The sequence below is a fragment of the Apodemus sylvaticus genome, chromosome 5, assembly GCF_947179515.1.
Source record: "Apodemus sylvaticus chromosome 5, mApoSyl1.1, whole genome shotgun sequence".
Taxonomy (NCBI): Eukaryota; Metazoa; Chordata; class Mammalia; order Rodentia; family Muridae; genus Apodemus; species Apodemus sylvaticus.
In genome coordinates, this window is record NC_067476.1 from 40,377,066 (window position 1) to 40,395,311 (window position 18,246).

At 44.8% G+C, this 18,246-nt stretch overlaps 1 protein-coding gene across 1 annotated transcript in view; it reads right to left on the bottom strand.

Annotated features, from left to right (window-relative positions):
• The window catches only part of Pla2r1 (phospholipase A2 receptor 1), a 126,009-nt gene that overhangs the window by 95,467 nt on the left and 12,296 nt on the right, over positions 1-18,246 (bottom strand). The window contains exons 2-3 of the mRNA XM_052182556.1: positions 10,026-10,406; positions 6,235-6,408 (exon numbers count right to left, since the gene is read on the bottom strand). Of these exons, the coding sequence (XP_052038516.1) occupies positions 6,235-6,408; positions 10,026-10,406 (555 nt within the window). The remainder of the gene's footprint in view (positions 1-6,234; positions 6,409-10,025; positions 10,407-18,246) is intronic.

Sequence of the window (18,246 nt, forward strand, 5' to 3'; positions counted from 1 at the left end):
AACAGGACAATTCAGAAACGGCTTTGCTGGGGTGGCTAGCATGCTCTCACTGAGATGGACTCCTTCATCATTGGCTTTAGGTGGAATAGTAGGCCTTCCCTGGAATGGCCAATGCCAGGGACTTAGACTTTAGATTGGCCATGTTCCTGGGTGTGACTGCTGAGACCCTGGAAGTTGATTGGCAACTTTCAAATGGGATGAGGAGAGTAACACAACCCTTGGAGAGAAGCAGGCCATGGGGAGAAGCAGCCCTTTGGAGATTAGTACTCAGTGCTGCCTGCTAGGGAACTATAAATTCTAACCCCTGAGTTAAACAAACGTGAATGCTGAATTCTTCTTAGGAGAATGCGAGTGTCTATTGCAAACATTTGATGGAAGTTCCCCTATTATATAACCTCAGACATCATCACAGATAGCGTAAACCCAAGTCAGATCTAACACACACAGACTGCGTTACACAGCCCACGTGTATCATTCGCAAACCCCCCCCCCCCATGGCAACTATTTAATATGGAGAATTGAGGAAGTCCTGAAAGAAGATCATTTTTGAAAGGGCGGGACCAGCTCTTGACAAAAACAGAACCCAGGTGACAGCTTTCCTTATCATGCATAAGGCTGTGGTCTGTATTATAATTAAGGCTTACTGTCAGGTCAGTCAGGAGTGAGCTGCAGGTGCCCTGTCCCCAGGATTAACTCTGCCTGTTACCACCCTCCTCCATTAACCACAGGCCACTCAGACACTCCGGCCTTAGGAAGGGCTTTGCAGTTTTCCCTTAAAGTTTTCCTAGTGTTTATTTCACAAAGCAATCTGTTTTATAACCAGGTTTTGAGTGTGTGTTCTTTAACCCCATACCAGACCCGATCCAGAACCTCCAAAACTGAGAACAGCAAATCAGCTTGCATTTTCTTTCTTTCTTTTTTAAAATTCTGCTACAAAATCTGTCACAGGGTCTCAGTGGTCATTCCAGATGAACATATCCAGTCTAAGGTCTACACTCAGAGTATTGGCCATCTCAGGACATTTGACCCAAAGGTAACAATGATTCCATCTTTTTTTTTTTTTCCAGTTTTTTGAGACAGGGTTTCTCTGTGGGACCCTTGCTGTCCTGGAGCTTACTCTGTAGACCAGGCTGGCCTCAAACTCAGAAATCTGCCTGCCTCTGCCTCCCAGAGTGCTGGGATTAAAGGCGTGTGTCACCAGTGCCCGGCTGAAGGATTCCATCTTAATGATGAAGGAATCCATCTCAATGATGAAGGATTCCATCTCAATGAGGATATTCTAGATACCTCAGCAAAATGGTTCCTAAAAAAATTTTCCTTTCTCTTTCCCTTCTCCTTTCCCCTCTCTTAAATAGTGTTTGGTGACAACCTTGTTTTCTGTTGTTTTTAATCCTGAACTCATTTATAAATACATGAGCCGGGAAATACTATAGACGTCTTTAGACATACAAGGTCTCAGCCACTGGATCAGTTTCTTCTCTTTTTCTCCCACTTTGGACTCTATGATCTTCCTTGGACCTTTCCTATTGAGAATTCCCCTTCTGTGCAAGCAAGTTAATCCTCATACTGAGAATTTACCTTCTATCTAAAACAGGTTAATTGGCGAGTGTAGGTCGGAACCCCACTTTTGTTTTCTGAGAACCACATAGAAGCCATCAACTGATTTCACTTTCCTGCATCTTCAGAGCCTCTGTCACCCTATTTCCAGATGCATTCCAAGATGGCTGCATGCCCTTTGTCTTTAAAAAAGAGAGAGAGAAAATCCTTCCCTAATCTGTTCTCTCTTTCCCAGCTATTGCCTTCTCTGTTTCCAATAATTATATTCTTTTATGCACATACTGTCTGTGATTCCTCATCTCCTTATTGCAATGTAAGTCATATACATGTACTTCATCCATTGAAATTTCATAATTCAATCTTTAGTATAGTCAGAAGAGTGTGGAAGCATCATAATTGTCCTAGAATGGTTAAATCATATGAAGAAGGACCACAGTACTCTTGAGGGCTGACTCCCCACTTCCCTTTCAGTCCTCATTCCTACCAGCCACCAGCCCATTTTGCTTTATAGTATTATAATGGCAGCCATTAATATAGTTTCTGTATCTATATGCTCACTTTTAAACATTTCATATGACTGAAATTATAGTATGTGTGACTTTGTACCCAGCCTTGTTCTCTTAGAATTATGTTTTTAAAAGTCATTTATGTTGTGGCATGTATCAGTATTTCATTTTTCTTTTACTTCCTAATAGTATGTATTGTATGACATGCTACTTAGCAGCTTGTCCGTTTGTCCTAACTAGAGTCCTGTTGGAGGAGGGGACCTTAACTGAGGAACTGTCTCCATGAAGCTGGCCTGTGAACATGTCTGTGGGCCATTTTCTTGATTAACGGTTGGCGTGGGAGGGCTGTGGTGGATTGAATGAGGATGGCTCCCATATTTGAATGTTTGGTTCCCAGAGTGTTTGAAGGGTCACAGCAAAGAAACTGTTGAACATGGCCAGAGCTCCCTGTGAGAGGAGGTAAAATAACCAGAGACAGAGAACAGAGGGCATGTGGTGAGGACAGTTCTAAGGGGGATGAGTAGCTGGGGGAGGGAAGCCCATTATCTGGAGGGACTGAGGGCAGAGGATAAGGTGAGGGGAACTAGGATGCTAGTGTGGACTTTGAAATCTATATCGGGTACTTATGATCCTGAGGGCTCTGGAAGCTGGTATGGGCTTCGATATACAATGTCAATGGAGCCATCCATCTCTTCCGCCCAGAGGTAAGGGAAATGTCACGACTCCTTTTGACAGATGGCAACTGGTTTTACAAGTTCCGAGAAAGGCTGGCTAACCTCCAGAAATCCTCCTACAGTTCAGGTTGAGCTCATTTCTGGATATGTGTAGAACCTTTTGTAGTTTGGGGAACTGAAAGTTGCTTTGGCTCCAACACCCAGGTGGTGAAGTATTTGGGAAGGATTAGGGGGTGTGGCCTGTTAGGTGAAGGTGTGCCCCTGAAGATGGAATTTGAGATTTCAAGAGCCCACATCAGATGTAAGCTCTGAGGGACTGCTCTAGGGTCACAGCTGCCTGACTGCACACATACGTCCTGCCAGGATGGTCGCAGACACACCCTCTGAAACTATAAGCAACCCCCCCAGCTAAATGCTTTTGTTTATAAGTTTCCACGTTCAGCGTGTCTCTTCACAGCAATAGAACAGCAACTAAGACAAGGAGCTAGCCCACTGGAGGAACTGTCTCCATGAAGCTGGCCTGGTTAAATCATATGAAGAAGGACCACAGTACTCTTGAGGGCTGACTCCCCACTTCCCTTTCAGTCCTCATTCCTACCTGCCACTTTGGGTTGCATAAAATCGGGATTCTTTTTATATTCTAGTTACAATATCCCTACAAGCAAGTGACTCATGAATATTTTCTCCCGTTTGAAGGGGATCTTTGGAGGCGTGGTCTGGGAATAGACCACGGAGTATTAATCATGCGAGGCAAGGACTTACCAACCTAACTGCTCTTCTCAGTGTCTTGATAGGTTCTTCGAAGGACATGTTTTCTTGGTTTTGTTTTCTAAATTATTATTGATGAGGAGAGATGTAGCACATTGCCCATCCACTTTAGGGACTCTGGTGAGGGTGGCAATTCTTGTTGGTACCAATCTATCTTGAATGTTCCATCATTCAAGTTACTGGTCAAAACTATATTAACTGAATGAAGCCCAGGGGTGAATTGGATCATCCTAGAGGATAGAATTCCAAAAATATCTCTAAATGTAATTCTCTGGCACACAACCCAGACAGAGCTGGCAAGGCCCAGACTCCCTCTAAACAAGCCAGAGCTGAACCTTATTTATTATACTTATTTCCTGATAGAGTTTCATTCCACTCTTAGAGCTAGTATGTTTGGCCATGTGTAAAGTTTAAATCTCGTTCCTTTATAATCAACTTTTACTAATGGTAGTCACCATTTTACACATAGGAAATTTAAAGATACTCCTCGTAAAATTAGGTGAGACCCAGGAGTACGAATCTTTGTTTTGTTTCTCTCTGTGTCCTGTCTACTGGTTGACTCTTGGAAAGGGCTCTCAGTGAACTCGGATTGCATTCCTTGACCCATCATTTTGAGTTATGTTGGCCACCAGAGACCAAACGCTATAAGGAAGGGAGAAAGACAGCTCTAATATACACTGTATCAACAAGTTCTCTGCTGCTGCGGGGAGGTCAGGGAGCAGGAAGCTGGTGTGTTGAGGAAGTGCCCCACCCCCACCCCACCCCCACTCCCACCCCTGTTAGCTGGGGGAATAAAAAAAGCCCTAAACTCAAGAAAACCAAGCTTCCAAGGGGGAAAACTGAAATTGACTACAAGTGACAGAGGTGGGAGGTAGGGGGCGTGGGTGACAAAATTCTTCTCAGGAATTTAAGAAAACTGTGATGGTCAGTTTGTCAACTTGACACAAGCTCTGGTCACCTGGGAAGAGGGGACCGCAATTGAGAAAAATGCCTCCATTAGTACAGCCTGCAGACAAGTCTGTGGAGGTTTTTCTTGATTTATGTGTGAGGGCACCCGGGGCAGGGGCTCCCAGGTTGTATAAAAAAAAAGAAAACGGAGCAAGTCAGGAGGGGCGGACCAGAAAGCAGTGTTCCTTCCAAGCTTTGCTTCGGTTCTGCCTCCAGGTTCCGCCTTGACTTCCCTTCATGGTAGACATGTTCGGGGACTGGAACCAGATAAGCCCTTTTGCCCCTAGCTGCTTGGTTGAAGCAACTCCCGCATCCTGAACCACGGGGCCTCCTCTCCCTGGTGATTCTAAGTGCATCACCTCCAATATTGTCTGCACTTTCTGGTGCAGAGTAAGATTCTCCCTCCTGCCTTAAGTTTAGATGCCAGTTTCTTTGAGGACAGCATCCAAAGCTTTAAATCTTTTACCATTCAGCACTGTCTATGCCCCATCTAGTGGTAGGACGAACCGGAAGAGGCTAGATCTACTTTTGTAAGTAAAGGAACCCATGCTGTGAGGACAGGCGTGTAGCTCAGTAGGAGAGCGCTCGCCTTAGCCTGATAAAGCCTCCGGGTTTAGTACCCAGTACTGCCAGAACAGCGCCTGCTGAACAGTGAGGGCCTGTCCCACGACTCTCCATGTTTCAGACTGAAAATACACACAATAACCCTAGTAGGCAATGCTATGGTCTTCACTTTGTCAGAGGCATTTTCTAAAGCTTCACTGCTGGGAGGAAGTTGGACTCATCTTGGTTTGTCTAAATTAAAAATCTCCACTCTTTCCTGTTTACCCAACCCCGTGGCTCTTACACTGGAAAATAACTCTGTAGATAGCTTATAAATCACTCTATTGGGACTTAAGTCTTTAACTTACAATTTAAAAAAATTAATTGTTGTATTTTATTGTATGCATAGAAGGGAGGCAGACATGGAGGAAGAAGAGGAGGTGGCATATTCGCTGACTCTCAGGAGCCGATGTAAGAGAAACAATACAGAAAGCAGAAGCTATAAGTACCCCTCAAAACTTAGGAACAAGAGGAAATCATTTAGTTAAATGAAAAATAATAACCAAGCACTGCCTGAAAAATACAAGTAGCTGATATATATCTCAGCTACTGCTATATATTATATAACGGTCATTATAGCTGTCACTGGACCTTGAAAATTAGGTTAAGAATTCGTGAAAACGTTTTTAAGACTATGTGGAAGGGTTGGAAAAGTCAGAATTCAAGATGAGAGCTCGTGGTTGATGATGAGTAAGAAGGAGAACTGTGATGCTCGAGAAAGATCGTCGAGGGCAGCTGATGTCTGGACTTGACAGTGGGCAAGACAAGCAGTCTGCACGTGGAGGCATTATGGCCACTCACAGGAGGGGCTGGATTGAAAGGGTGTTGGCTTTTGTCTACATTCTTGTTGTTTCGAAATACCCTGCTGGGAAGCTGGCTTTGGCAAGTTCACAGACTATTATAATTTGATTCCAGTTAAATCATCTTTATGCACCGAGCCAGCAAGCGTAATGAAGAGAAGCTAATTAGCATCTTTTGAATGTAGAGCGGGAAAGGATTATGAATTAGAATTGTCTCTTCAAGTCAAAAAACAAGACTCCAATCAAAATCTAGACTGGTGGAATCAGAACGCTCATTCAGACATCAACCCGTCAGGCCTGGTGTTTTTCCTTCGCTACAGATAAGTTTCCAATCATCCTTGATTCATTCATGACATATGGAGACGTATTTATTCTTACTAGGATCTGGGCAGAATCCCCATTTCTCATCGTCGTCGTAGCGGCTCGAGGTGGCGCACCACAGCAGGCGTTCTTTATGCCCTTCTCGGATACATTCATGTTGCCACTGACGTCTGAACTGGAAGGGGAACATGCAAGGCATCCCGTGGGCATTCCCTTTTAATGTATACACATCTAGGAGAGAAAAAGAACTACAGTCAAACACGGTGTCAGGCTCTTCTGGGGGAGGGGGGAAGTGTCATCTGTTAGTGCATTTTTACTGGTGAAAACCTCCCTCAGGCAGGCGCTTGTTAAAAAGCTCAGTGAACCCTCGGGGCCTCACCAGCCAGCTTGCACAAACACACCAGGCCTTCAGAAGCAGCAGCGAATGGCCTGTCCCGATGTTTATCCTGCTCCTTGTTTTCCTCTGGCAGCAGCATGAAAGTTTGTGAATGAAATAGAAAGGAAAACTCAATGGAATTTTTCTTTTAAATATTGGCCAGCCTCCTACTCAGCTCTCACTGTCCCAACTCCAACTTTGTAGCCATCTAGTCAGTTCATTTGGTTGACATTGTAGATCACAGTCCTGTAAGTGAAACAGCTGTCACCTTCACCACATCAGAAGTGTCTTCTTTGGGCCTGCGACTGTTGACATTCCCTGACAGAAGGACGGGCTGGAGGAGGTCGTAGGACTCCCACCTGAGTATCTAGCCGTGCCCCCACTACATACCATTTGCACACAGATTTGTATAACTGGTCTGAGGGACTCACAGAGGCGTTTGAGTGTATAGGTTGGGGAAGGCCAACATTCATGTATTCATGCAGCCTTGCAGGCCAGTCATGCACGTTAGACACAGACCTTCCAGTATGACTGCCTTGGGTCCACCCAGTCTCCAGGCCACACCCTCTCACCCATGCTGCATAAATAAACATTGCTTCCTGGGGTTGTCTCCCAGGACAGTTGGTTTCTCATTGGGATCTTATGTAGGGGTAGATGCTTATGTCTCCCCAGGGAAGGAATTTTCACAACAGCCAATAGATATTTAGGGGGCCTGGCAAAATGACATAATGTTATATAGCAATTGTTCCTCTTGTAGAGCACCTGGGTTTGATTCCCAGCACCCACATGGTGACTCAAAAGCATCATAACTCCAGTTCTGGGGGGATACAATGCCCTCTTCTGGCCTCTGTGAGCACTAGGGGTGCATGTGGTAAACATGTATCTATGTAAGCAAAGCATTCATATTCAAAATAAAAATAAATAAAACCTTTAAAGTTAAAAAATGAGTACTTATTGATCGCTGAGCATATCCTGCACTGGGACTGTGGTAGTGAACTGTACAGATTTCTTTTTGCTAAGAAACTGGTTTGGTGGAGAAATAATGAGTGATAGCAAATACACAAACAGAGTTTCAAGTATTAATAAATGTCATGAAGGAATGGAACAGGACAAGAAGATCGTGTGTATAGTGGAGTGCCCCCGACATCAGATGTTTGTTGTAAAACCTCTGTGAGTACGTTGGGCAGCTGAGGATGCTTGTCTTGTCTGGGGAAAGTAAGTGTCTCTGCAGAAGGAACATCAAGTCTAAAGAGCTGGAGAAAGGAGGGCTTGTGGAATAATGAAGGCTCCAGGGAGTGGACTCCCGGAAGCAGTTTCTCAGATTACTGTTACATACTTCCGTCTTTATTCTGAGGGTGGCGGGAAGTCACTGGCAGGTTTCAAACGAGAAAATGATAAAACCAGACTTCCATTCTTAAAAAAGAAAAAAAAAATCACGGGGTACACAGTGACAGTCCAAATGGAGAGAGCTAAGCGGCTAACCAGTGAGTCAGCTTCTATCCACAGCACTATGTGGTTTCCTTGGTAACAATAGAGTCCTTCTAGGGTCGCTAGGGTTTCCGGGCATGGTCAGCAAAGCTGCCTTCACCCAGAGCTCTCAGACAGTGCTTGTCTCCGGATTTCAAAGACTGAAATTCCTCGATCACAGAGGGAGAGTTTTAGAAACCTATTTTAGATTCACGGTGAGGGTTTAAGAGGTGGTGGTGTTGGGCGGGGCTTTAGAGCTGAAGGCTACTGGGAAATCAGGTACCATCCAGCTGCCAGTCTGGGCCCTTTAAAGACCTTGTGGAAGAAACTGAGCTGAGCTATGAGGAGGAAGGTGAACTGGTCAGTCCAGTTGCCCAACCACAAGGTGTGGAGGCCCCTCCTCTCAGTGTCCGCCAGGCAGTTACTACAGCTTCATCACACTCTTTTAGGAGATGAAAGAGAAGCAGGAATCGACGTTCCTCTGGCATTGCAGGTCTCCAGAAGACATTCTCAGAACCTCAACCAGGCCGACTGGTTTCTAGTCCCTGTTCTCATCAAGATGGCCATGCAGAGCCATCTGCTGACTGCAAACATCCACCGCCCTTGACCAGAGCAACAATTAAAGCCACTCGGGATTCAGCTGGCAATTTCTAGGATGGGGGTGTCTAAACCAAGTCAATGAAGTCATCGGGTCTTCATCGAGACAAGAGGGTCAACTATGGAGATTTCTACACTGTCTCACAACTGGCCAGGGCCTGGCTGAGTTCACAGCACATGGCCAATTTTTATAGGAATTAGATATTTCAAGACCCGGCCTTTTATCTCTTTCAGTCTCCTGTTTTCCACTCAACAGCGTGGGTGTTGTCAGTATGGGCAGAGGGCTAAAATCCTAGCATAAAGCAAGCATCAGGCTCGTCCTGAGAATTGCGCGGTTGTCAGCATGCTGATAAAGCTCTTGCTTTATTGCGGTATGCAAGCCCAGAAAAATGTCTTAGTCTTGGCCCCGACTCTTCACTCACATCAGCAACAGAAGATCCTGCCTTAGGACTTAGGACTTTCCTGCTGCACTTCGAACCCTGAGGAGAAGGACCACCGTACAAGTGCCTAACACTGTGTCTGATCCATAGTCAGCGCTCAAGAAAAAAAAAAGATGGGTGCCAGATGGATGGATGAGTGTACAAATGACTAGCTCTGTGGAGGGACAGAACACGGTGTCAGCGTTTTACTCTGTAGCTTTACTTCTGTATCTTCCATTCTTTTTCCGTTTAAAAAAATGCCAAAAAGGAACAGAACTGTAGAAAATGAAAGTCCCCCTATAAATCATGCCTTCCCCACAATGCATGCTTGGTGCGCAACAAATAACCCTTGACAATAGTGTCTCATTTATCTTCCAGCACCTTGTAGCATGACTGTCATATGGACGACAGACAGGCTTTGAAGGCATCTGAATGCCCGAGAGACACGCCCCCGGGGCGGGGCTGAATTTCTCCAGTCAGACCAGTCAGAGAAGCGGTGCCAAGTGGGTGCTTTGTACCTGTCAGAGCAAAAACCTTCTCTCTTCTGTTCTCTTCTGTTTTTCCTCCTCTCTCCTCTCTCTCTCTCTCTCTCTCTCTCTCTCTCTCTCTCTCTCTCTCTCTCTCTCTCTCTCTCTCTCTCTCTCTGGTTCTTATTTGTATGAGTTCCAAAGCTAGTTAAGCACTGTCCTTTGGTATCTTTAAATCCTGAGATTGCCATCTCTTTAGCACATCCATTCCAAGGTTCCAATAATCCTTTTACTATAAGCAAGGAAGCTACTAAAATGTTGCAGAAGTCTCAACACGGCAGGCTCAGTGTGTTCCTTTTACATGATAAGATCATACTTCATATATGTATATATACGTACATACCTATAGATATCTTACCTATAGATAAGTATATTATTATGCTTTTACACACACATATATATGTGTGTGTGTGTATTTTTATTTATGAAACTATACATATTCTATACATCGATGACATTTACCTCTGTGAGGATGTTCACAAATGTCCCCACCACTGGGCATGTAGGTGATCCACCTGTGGAGCTCTTTTCTTGCCACCACTGTGTTGTCATGCTTCACCTGGACCTTGTACTGCAGTGGGCCCACGATCGTCTTCCTGTCACAGTACCATCTCAGGGAAACGAGGGTAGAATCGCAGTCATAGAGCCTTAACGGCTGCTCCAGATCAGATATGTTCAGGCCTAGGCAGCCAGCGCCTCCCACGTTGAAGAGGTGGCTGTCGGAAACCCATTTCCACAACATGTGCTCGTTCGCCTGCTTGCAGTCCTCCAGGGTCAGTGCAGATTTACCTGCCTGAATGCATGTCTTCAGGCTCTCGCTCTGGATAATGAAAATTCCTTTATCTGTAACAGAATAAATGAAAGACGTGGCATGCAATTTTCATATATAATTAGCTAGGGCTGTGATGATCCCAGTGTATGTATCTAAGCCGTGATAAGTCACAGCTGCCAGTCATTTTGTAATTGAGGAATATAGTCCACCAGAAAGTCTTCATTTGCATAAAATAGTTTCCTAGTGAGTGGAAAAAAGAGTCCTTATTGGCAATAACAGGAGATCACTGACCTAAGAGGCTCCCGGGCATGGAAGACCAGGGTCTACTGACAGTTAAACCTCTTATAACACTTAGAGAGCAATGATACGCAAGAGGTACATTGGGTGTCCAGGGTGTGGCCATAATTTATTACTTTTTTTCTTCAGACAAATTCCTTAGTGTTTGGAACAGTTTACTCAAGAGCCGTTGAGGTGGAAATCTCTAGCCTCATGTTCCCACAGAGGTAATGACTAAACAGAAGCGCCTCTCTGCAGCCCTTTGAGAGAGGATTCAGTGCTGGCGACAGCCTAAGGCTTCCGCAGGCTGCTTTCAGCCTAGATCCATCGGGAGTGTGACAGTGGACCAGCTGATATTCTTATCGGGAGCAGCCTAGCAAGCATGCAGCCAGGGGCATCGATCGATCGAACGAATGCCTGATACCTAGATACAAAAGAGGCACAGAGCACGGAGACAGCAGTGGAAAATGACACAGGACATGACAGGATTGTTCCCTTGAGTCTTCCTACTTTGGATCAGTCTCCTGTGACAAAGCTGGTAGGATCCAGTCAGAGGACGCTTGTCAGCTGGCTGAGCAGTCATCTACTTCATAACTATGAGCACATTTCGTCACAGGCATTGTAAAGAGGATGCGATCTTAGTTCTGTGGGCTCAGTTCAATAAGTGCCTGATGCTGATTGGACACGTCAGCCTCTTAAAGCTCATGGCGGCCGGGCTTTAAGATGGCCGCATCTCAGAACACCTGTTCACATCCACGAGTTCCTTTGTCCTCCTCTTAGTCAGACTCCCATTTACATTTCCCATTTATTCTTTCAAACGCTGAGGGGACCTTATCAGTTTCCTTTAAATGGCTGGGTTTAGGGCAGCACGAGACACAGAGCAAAGGCACAGCCAAGACGGGTAGAGCCAAAGAGAGGTTTGGAACAGTGTAGACAGACGAACCCCCTAACACACAGGGCTGATGGGTTAATGCCTCCTTTTGGGGGAGAATTTCTTTTGGTTTCCTCCAAAACTGATCAGGCTGACTGAGAGCTGATTTATAGCCACCCCAAATCACTTAAGACTCTGTTAAAAGCATTGTCAATGTATCGGTGAACGCAGTGCCTCATTTAAAAACTGATAACCTTTTTTATAACCATGTGCTTGAGGAGTTGTTAGGGGTCAGAAAAATGCTTTGACTACTTACTCTACACTGGAGCAGAAGAGAAGGGAGCGTTGATGGCGTGGGTGGAGAATGAATGGTTTTACGGGAGATTTCATTTAGATCAGGAAATTTGTTTTTCTACTGGAAGCCATCTCAGGGTGGCTATTAGTAACAGTCATTCAAAATCAAACCCATCCCTTGTCAGTGTGATGTGGATTTCAATCATTAACCTTCCTCCCAAACCTTTCTTTCACCTTTTCATGCCTGGGCAGAATGCTAGTCTTAATTTCTGCTGTAATCTGCTAATTGCTTTCTAGCTAGCTCAGAGTCCCATTAGTTTTTCAATAAAGGATAATTATTCTACTGTGATCATCCTGTAGCTCAGCTCCTATCTGATGTACATATTCAAGTGTATCCAGCTCTGGTTTCTATGACTGGGCCTCAATTTATGCATCTTGGAAGAAAATGTTGAGTCACTGGGTAAGAACTCTGAACGCTGGTGGACCCACCGAAGACCAGCTGTGTGTCTCTGGATCAATGACTTGATCTCTGACACCCTCACATTCCCTGGGACTGTGTACACTATGGATCTCAGAAGGATGTGAACCACAGTCTCTTAAATAAACCGTGCAAAACTTCCACAGCAAGAGAGAAGGCCCAGGAAGCACAACTTAGTAGTACTTCTCAGACTTCTCCATTTTAGTGGCAGAGCCGCCTGTAGATCCATAGATCTGCCTGTGAAGTTCGACTCTGAACACCTGCCAAAGACTGATTTTCTTTTTTAACATTGTCAATAGTAAGAAGTTCACTTTTACTTTTGTTTTAATGACACGCAGTGAGGGCAAAGCGATCCTGAGATATTATGGAGGAAACACACTCTTCAAAGCACCAGATTTTAAAAATCCTTGTCTCATATTTTCAAGTGCATACATTTATTATTAAGACTCCTTGTTTTTTGTTCTTCCATACTCCCTGCCTGTAAAGTATATACTGAAACTTAAAAACAAAACAAAACAAAAAAAACCTAAGAATTAAGAAAAAGTCATGACATGAATGCGCAGTATATTGGAGGCGGGATGAGTAAGTGAACAAAGAAATTTCACTTCACTGGGATTTGAGGTGAAAGGATAATTTTTACATTTCCAAATGGCGACAGTTTGTATATGCTTGGCCCAGGGAATGGCACACTTCTGAGGTGTGGCCTTATTGGAGTAGGTGTGGCCTTGTTGGAGTACCTGTGTCACTGTGGGCTTTAATACTCTCACCCTAGCTGCCTGGAAGCCAGTCTGCTAGCGGCCTTCAGATGAAGATGTAGAACTCTCCTGCACCATGCCTACTTGGATGCTGCCATGCTCCCACCTTGATGATAATGGACTGAACGTCTGAACCTGTAAACCATCCCCAATTAAATGTTGTCCTTATAAGAGTTTGTAGTGATTATAAAAAGAGAAATAGACATGACAATATGTTCTATGGGCGTGTGGGGAAAGGGAGTGCCTCAGAGGGCCCATGAGGCATCCCTTCCCCCTGAGGGACCACACACATAACAGCATAGCATAGAAAAGAGTTTATTCAGGGCATGGGGAGGGGAGTTAAGATAATAGAGGCAGAGAAAGGCAGAGAGAAGGAGAGAGTAGAGAAGTAGAGGCCAGCCATGACCATGTGGAGAGAGGGGCAAAGGAAGGGGGAAGGGAAAAGCCCAAGAGAGCAAGAGAGAAGCTAAGAGAGGCAAGAGAGGTAAGAGAGAGAGGAGGGGCAAGTAGCCCCTTTTATAGTGGGCCAGACCTACCTGGCTGTTGCCAGGTAACGGTGGGGCGGGGCATACCTGGCTGTTGCCAGGTAGCTGTGGGGTGGAGCTTAGACAGAATCCTAACAGTCGCCTTGGTCATGGTGTCTGTTCACAGCAGTAAAACCCTAAGACACAAATCAATACACATTTAAGGGGAAAGGGTTGTAGAATTAGGGTTGGTAGAATGACACCAGGAATCACCAAAATCCTTGCCAAGGCATAAAAGTACTACTAGATTAGGGCGCGCCACACTGCTGGGTTCTGGGAGCCATGAAGGCTCCATGGCATATAGCTTTGGGAAAGAGAATCCGTGTGTATTTTAAAGTAGGTATGGCTGACCTACCTGAACAGACGTGCTGCCTCTCAATAAAGCCAAGCCAACAAAGGACCCAAGCCACTTTCCCATCAAGTCACCTCAGAATCTGATCCTAATATTTCATGTCTCTGTGACTGTCCAACCAGCCCTCTGCTTATTAGAGGCAGAGTCTTGCTGTTCCACAGGTTCCTTCTGTCCCTAGCCTTGAAAGCAGAAAGCACTGGAATCACAGCAGGAAGCTGCTACATCTGGCTTCTAGCTCCATCAATCTCCTCAGATTCACTAACAACAAAACAGTCTTCCAGTGGACCAGGAAGAGACCAACTGTGAGCATGGCTGTTCTGGTTGCTACTGTGTGCACATAATACTTGCCCCTAACAACACCGCAATGTGGAAAGAGGGCACTAATCCTTAGCGCGTGCAGTTGTTGGGTTTAAAAGAGGATGGAAAACCGAGTGTGGGAGGAATCAAGATTGATTATATATGTCAAGGATATCAGTTCTGCTTGAACAGTGATTAAGTGATTAATGAAGTACTGCCAGAATTACTAAATCTCTTTATAGGCAAGTGTTATGTTCTTCCCTTCCTAATTATAAATTTGGGTGTGCATTGGATTACTAGAAGAAATTTACAAGCTAATTTACATCCTTTTAAAACCCAGGCCCACTAGTCCCCTCTTTCTGCTTCTGAGTTTCGAAGAAGTGAGAGGGAGCTCTGCCTTGATCAACTCTTGACTGCTTAAGCTGAGGTAGTGTTCTCTGACACAGCTGGGACATTCACACACTCATTCCTTCACCAAGCACTCACTGGTGCCAGCCCTGTGGGCGGGACAGGCCTGGAGGCCAGGGGATGGTTAGTCAAACTATCTGTCGGTAGAAACTCTCCATCTGTATGCTCTGGAAGCTTGAAAACTGTCCTCCCTAATGTAATGAAGGAAGTCTTGCCAGCTCTGAGGAAGCATTGCTTATAGTTAGACTCAAGATGAGTCTATGAAAAAAAAACTAATTAAAATAAAACCAGGATCAAGAAAACAGATCATGTAAAAAAGGCACTTAACTGAGCCTTCAACTGCTGTCAGTAGGAAGTAGATGGGGCTCCCATGTAGGGAGCCTGTGTGGACACGTGCTTGCCCGTCTCCCAGACAGGATAAGCTGAACAGCACAGGGCAGAACCTGAGTTCAGGAGGAAGACAAACTTTGCCCAGACAGGCCTGGAAGAAGCTATTGAATTGAATCATTCATTCACTACCCATTCTTTTCCAAACCCATTTTCTCTTAGGATACGAGTTCAAAGTTTACTGAGGACTGTACTCTACTGAGAATTTATTTTCATATATCCTGTCAAAACATTTAGAAAGAAGAACCAAATGGCTAATAGATGGCTCAAGTAGGCAACTTGAAATTTTCATCGACACATATGCTGTGAGTGACGTGTTAGGAACCTGCAAATGGAAGGCTAAGTCAGGACTGAGTGACTTATAGCTCAAGGCCATGTTTATATTTTACCTCACAGAAATCTATTGTGGTAGAAGCCAGGGGTGAAAGGCATTATTCTGGTCTTGAATATCAGAGAATCACAGTCCTCATATTTTCACCCAAGAAATACTGACCAGGTACCTAATATTGGTAACCACAGGCATTCACTGGTCCCTGAGAGGAGACCTGTCTCTGCTTGTCAGATAGTGTTCAGAATAGCAGTGGCATGAGTCAATGGATACACTGGTGGCCACCTGAGGAAGCGTGCACACAGGATATCCAGGACACACAGAGTGTCGCTAAAGCTCAGAGATGGGGAAGTCAGTCAGCCTTTGATTATATAGAAAATTTGGGCAGCAGGAGAATGTGAAGTTAGAATGACTTCCTTCTGCTTTGGGGTCATCCTATGAAGATCTTGAATTTTACTAGATAAAAAAAAACCTTTCATATTATTAAGTATATTATATGAAAGAAAGCTTTTGGAATAAGACACAGATGAGGCTGTGGCTTAAAGGATGATCTTGGGTCAACGAGACGTCAACGAGAACATCTGTTGGGTGCCTTCTGTGTACTCAGCGTTATTTTAGGTGCCCTGACAATGAAAGAGCAATGGCCGAGCTCCTGACTCTGGTGAAGCGAGACAGTACATGAATGGGTTTGAGGAGTAGTCTTGAAATTATAATTGTGGCCCAGAATTGGAGATTGAAGTCATATAAGCAAGTCAAGGAGCACCACCAAAGGGGAGGGAATGGCAGGACTGGGTTATCAGTGGAAGGAAGGCGCTATGGCATGGATATGGGATCAATGTGTCTTCCAAGGGCTCACATGATTTCCTGTTTTGCCAGTGTCCCTCCTTCTGCCATTGTAAAGCCATCTGCATTGACCTAGGGATCTCCTCACTAGAACTGAGCAGAAGCTGGTGCCATGCTGGTTGTTAGCATTTTGTCTAGGTTCCGCCCCACAGTTACCTGGCAACAGCCGGGTGTGCCCGACTCACTATAAAAGGAGTTGCATGCCCCTCCCCTCTCCTTGCTCCTGTTCTGTCCTCTTCTCCCACTCCCCTTATCTCCCCACTCCCCTCCCCCTCCTCTTCATGTGCTCATCGCTGGCCTTTACTCCTTGACTCTCTCTCTCTCTGCCTTTCTCTGTCTCTACAACCCTTTCAACTCTCCTCCCCATTCCCTGAATAAACTGTTCTATACTATACCATCCTGTGGCTGGTCCCTCAGGGGGAAGGGATGTCTCAGCACGGGCCCACAGAGGAACCCCCTTCCCTTACACACCCACCAAACATATTCCTTCTCTATTTTTATAAAACACAACACTGGTGAACCTCTAGAGTTGTGAACTTAATAAGTTGCTTTATAACTATGTGGCCTTGGCTATTTCATTATAGCAACAAAATACTGAATGTTGCATGACGATTCTGGAAATGTATATGAACAGAAATTCCTGAGAAGAAGCTGTGTCTGGCTGTGAACAAAGCAGTTCCTGGGGTAAGTCTCTGTGTCTGCATAGATTGATGGACAGAATGTGCAGAGATTTAGAGTTTTGCAGTTCAGAGGCTAATTACTTTATCTTGGGCTAGTTTTAGCCTTCTGGAGCAGCCATACCTTGCTCCACTCTGTATCTAACACCTCGGGTAAGTAAAAACCGATTAGAAGCCAGTGATTTAGCAAAACACTGGCTTCCACCAATCCAAGAGCTAAGGATGTGTCTTGGGCTTATAGATATAACTCCCCTCATCTCTCTGGTGTGCTCACCAATATATTTTAAACCTTCCCTGATTTGTGACTTTCTTTGTCCTGTAAAACTATAAAAAAAAACAAAAACAAAAAAACAAAAACATGAAACTGTTTCCACATTGGAAGATGGAATTTGCAGTAATCTAGATCTGTGCTCTGGGGGCTGCGGCCACCCAAAATAGCTCCAGAATAAACTATCTCTTATATCCTTTAAGATGAGAATGTTTACATCCACAGGTACTTATCCACTGGCTAAGTTTTTGGCTTCATGTACTCAAATGGCTATCTGATTTCTCCTAACTCCTTTGAGGTCAGTGTGAGAGGTTAGGAGTTAGACAGATTCCCAGAGAGGCAGACAGATAGGGAGAGGGACCGGGACTGGGTAATAAAGATGGTCAACTTTCAACATAGCTAGGCTAGCTTCTTCACTTTCTTTTTTTCCAATCTGATTTTATACCATTTTAATTACATGCAATTAATTAAGGGCAATAGTAGTACAATGAGCAACAAGCAAGACAATAAACAAGAAATAGTCAAGGCAATAAGCAAAGTCCGGAGATTACTCCACAGTGACAGTTGTTTCCAAGGGTGTGTCAGAATGACCAAAACACCTGAGCCCACTTCCTTGTCCAAGCCCAAAGTCTTACCTGAAGCCTACTTTCGTTCCACCCTAAGATTAAAATTTCTGCCTTAACCAACTTCCCCATTACCCTTCTCTCTTGCTGTCTTCTGTTTTCTCTCGCTCTCTTCTCTTACCCTCTCTTTCCCCATTCCCTTCTCCCTCTTCCCACGTGGGCATGGTCTGCTTCTACTTCCCTACCTTTTCTCTTTCCCTCTATCTTCTACAATAAAGCTGAAAAACCATGTACTATCTCCTTCCATTTAAACCTGCCGTGTTGGAGCAATGGACCAGGCCTCTCAGCATTCCCAGATGCCAGACCAGACCAAGGACTTGTACCCCTGTCCCCCTACCAGGGCTAAGTCTCTCTTCCACAGGTTTGAAGTTTCAGTCCATTATTATCACGAGCGGTACATGGCAGCATCCAGGTAGGCATGACACAGGAGGAGCCGAGAGTTCTACATCTTCATCTGAAGGCTGCTAGTACCTTCTTACTGTCCACACCTACAGTAATACACCTACTCCAACAAGACCACATGTACTTCA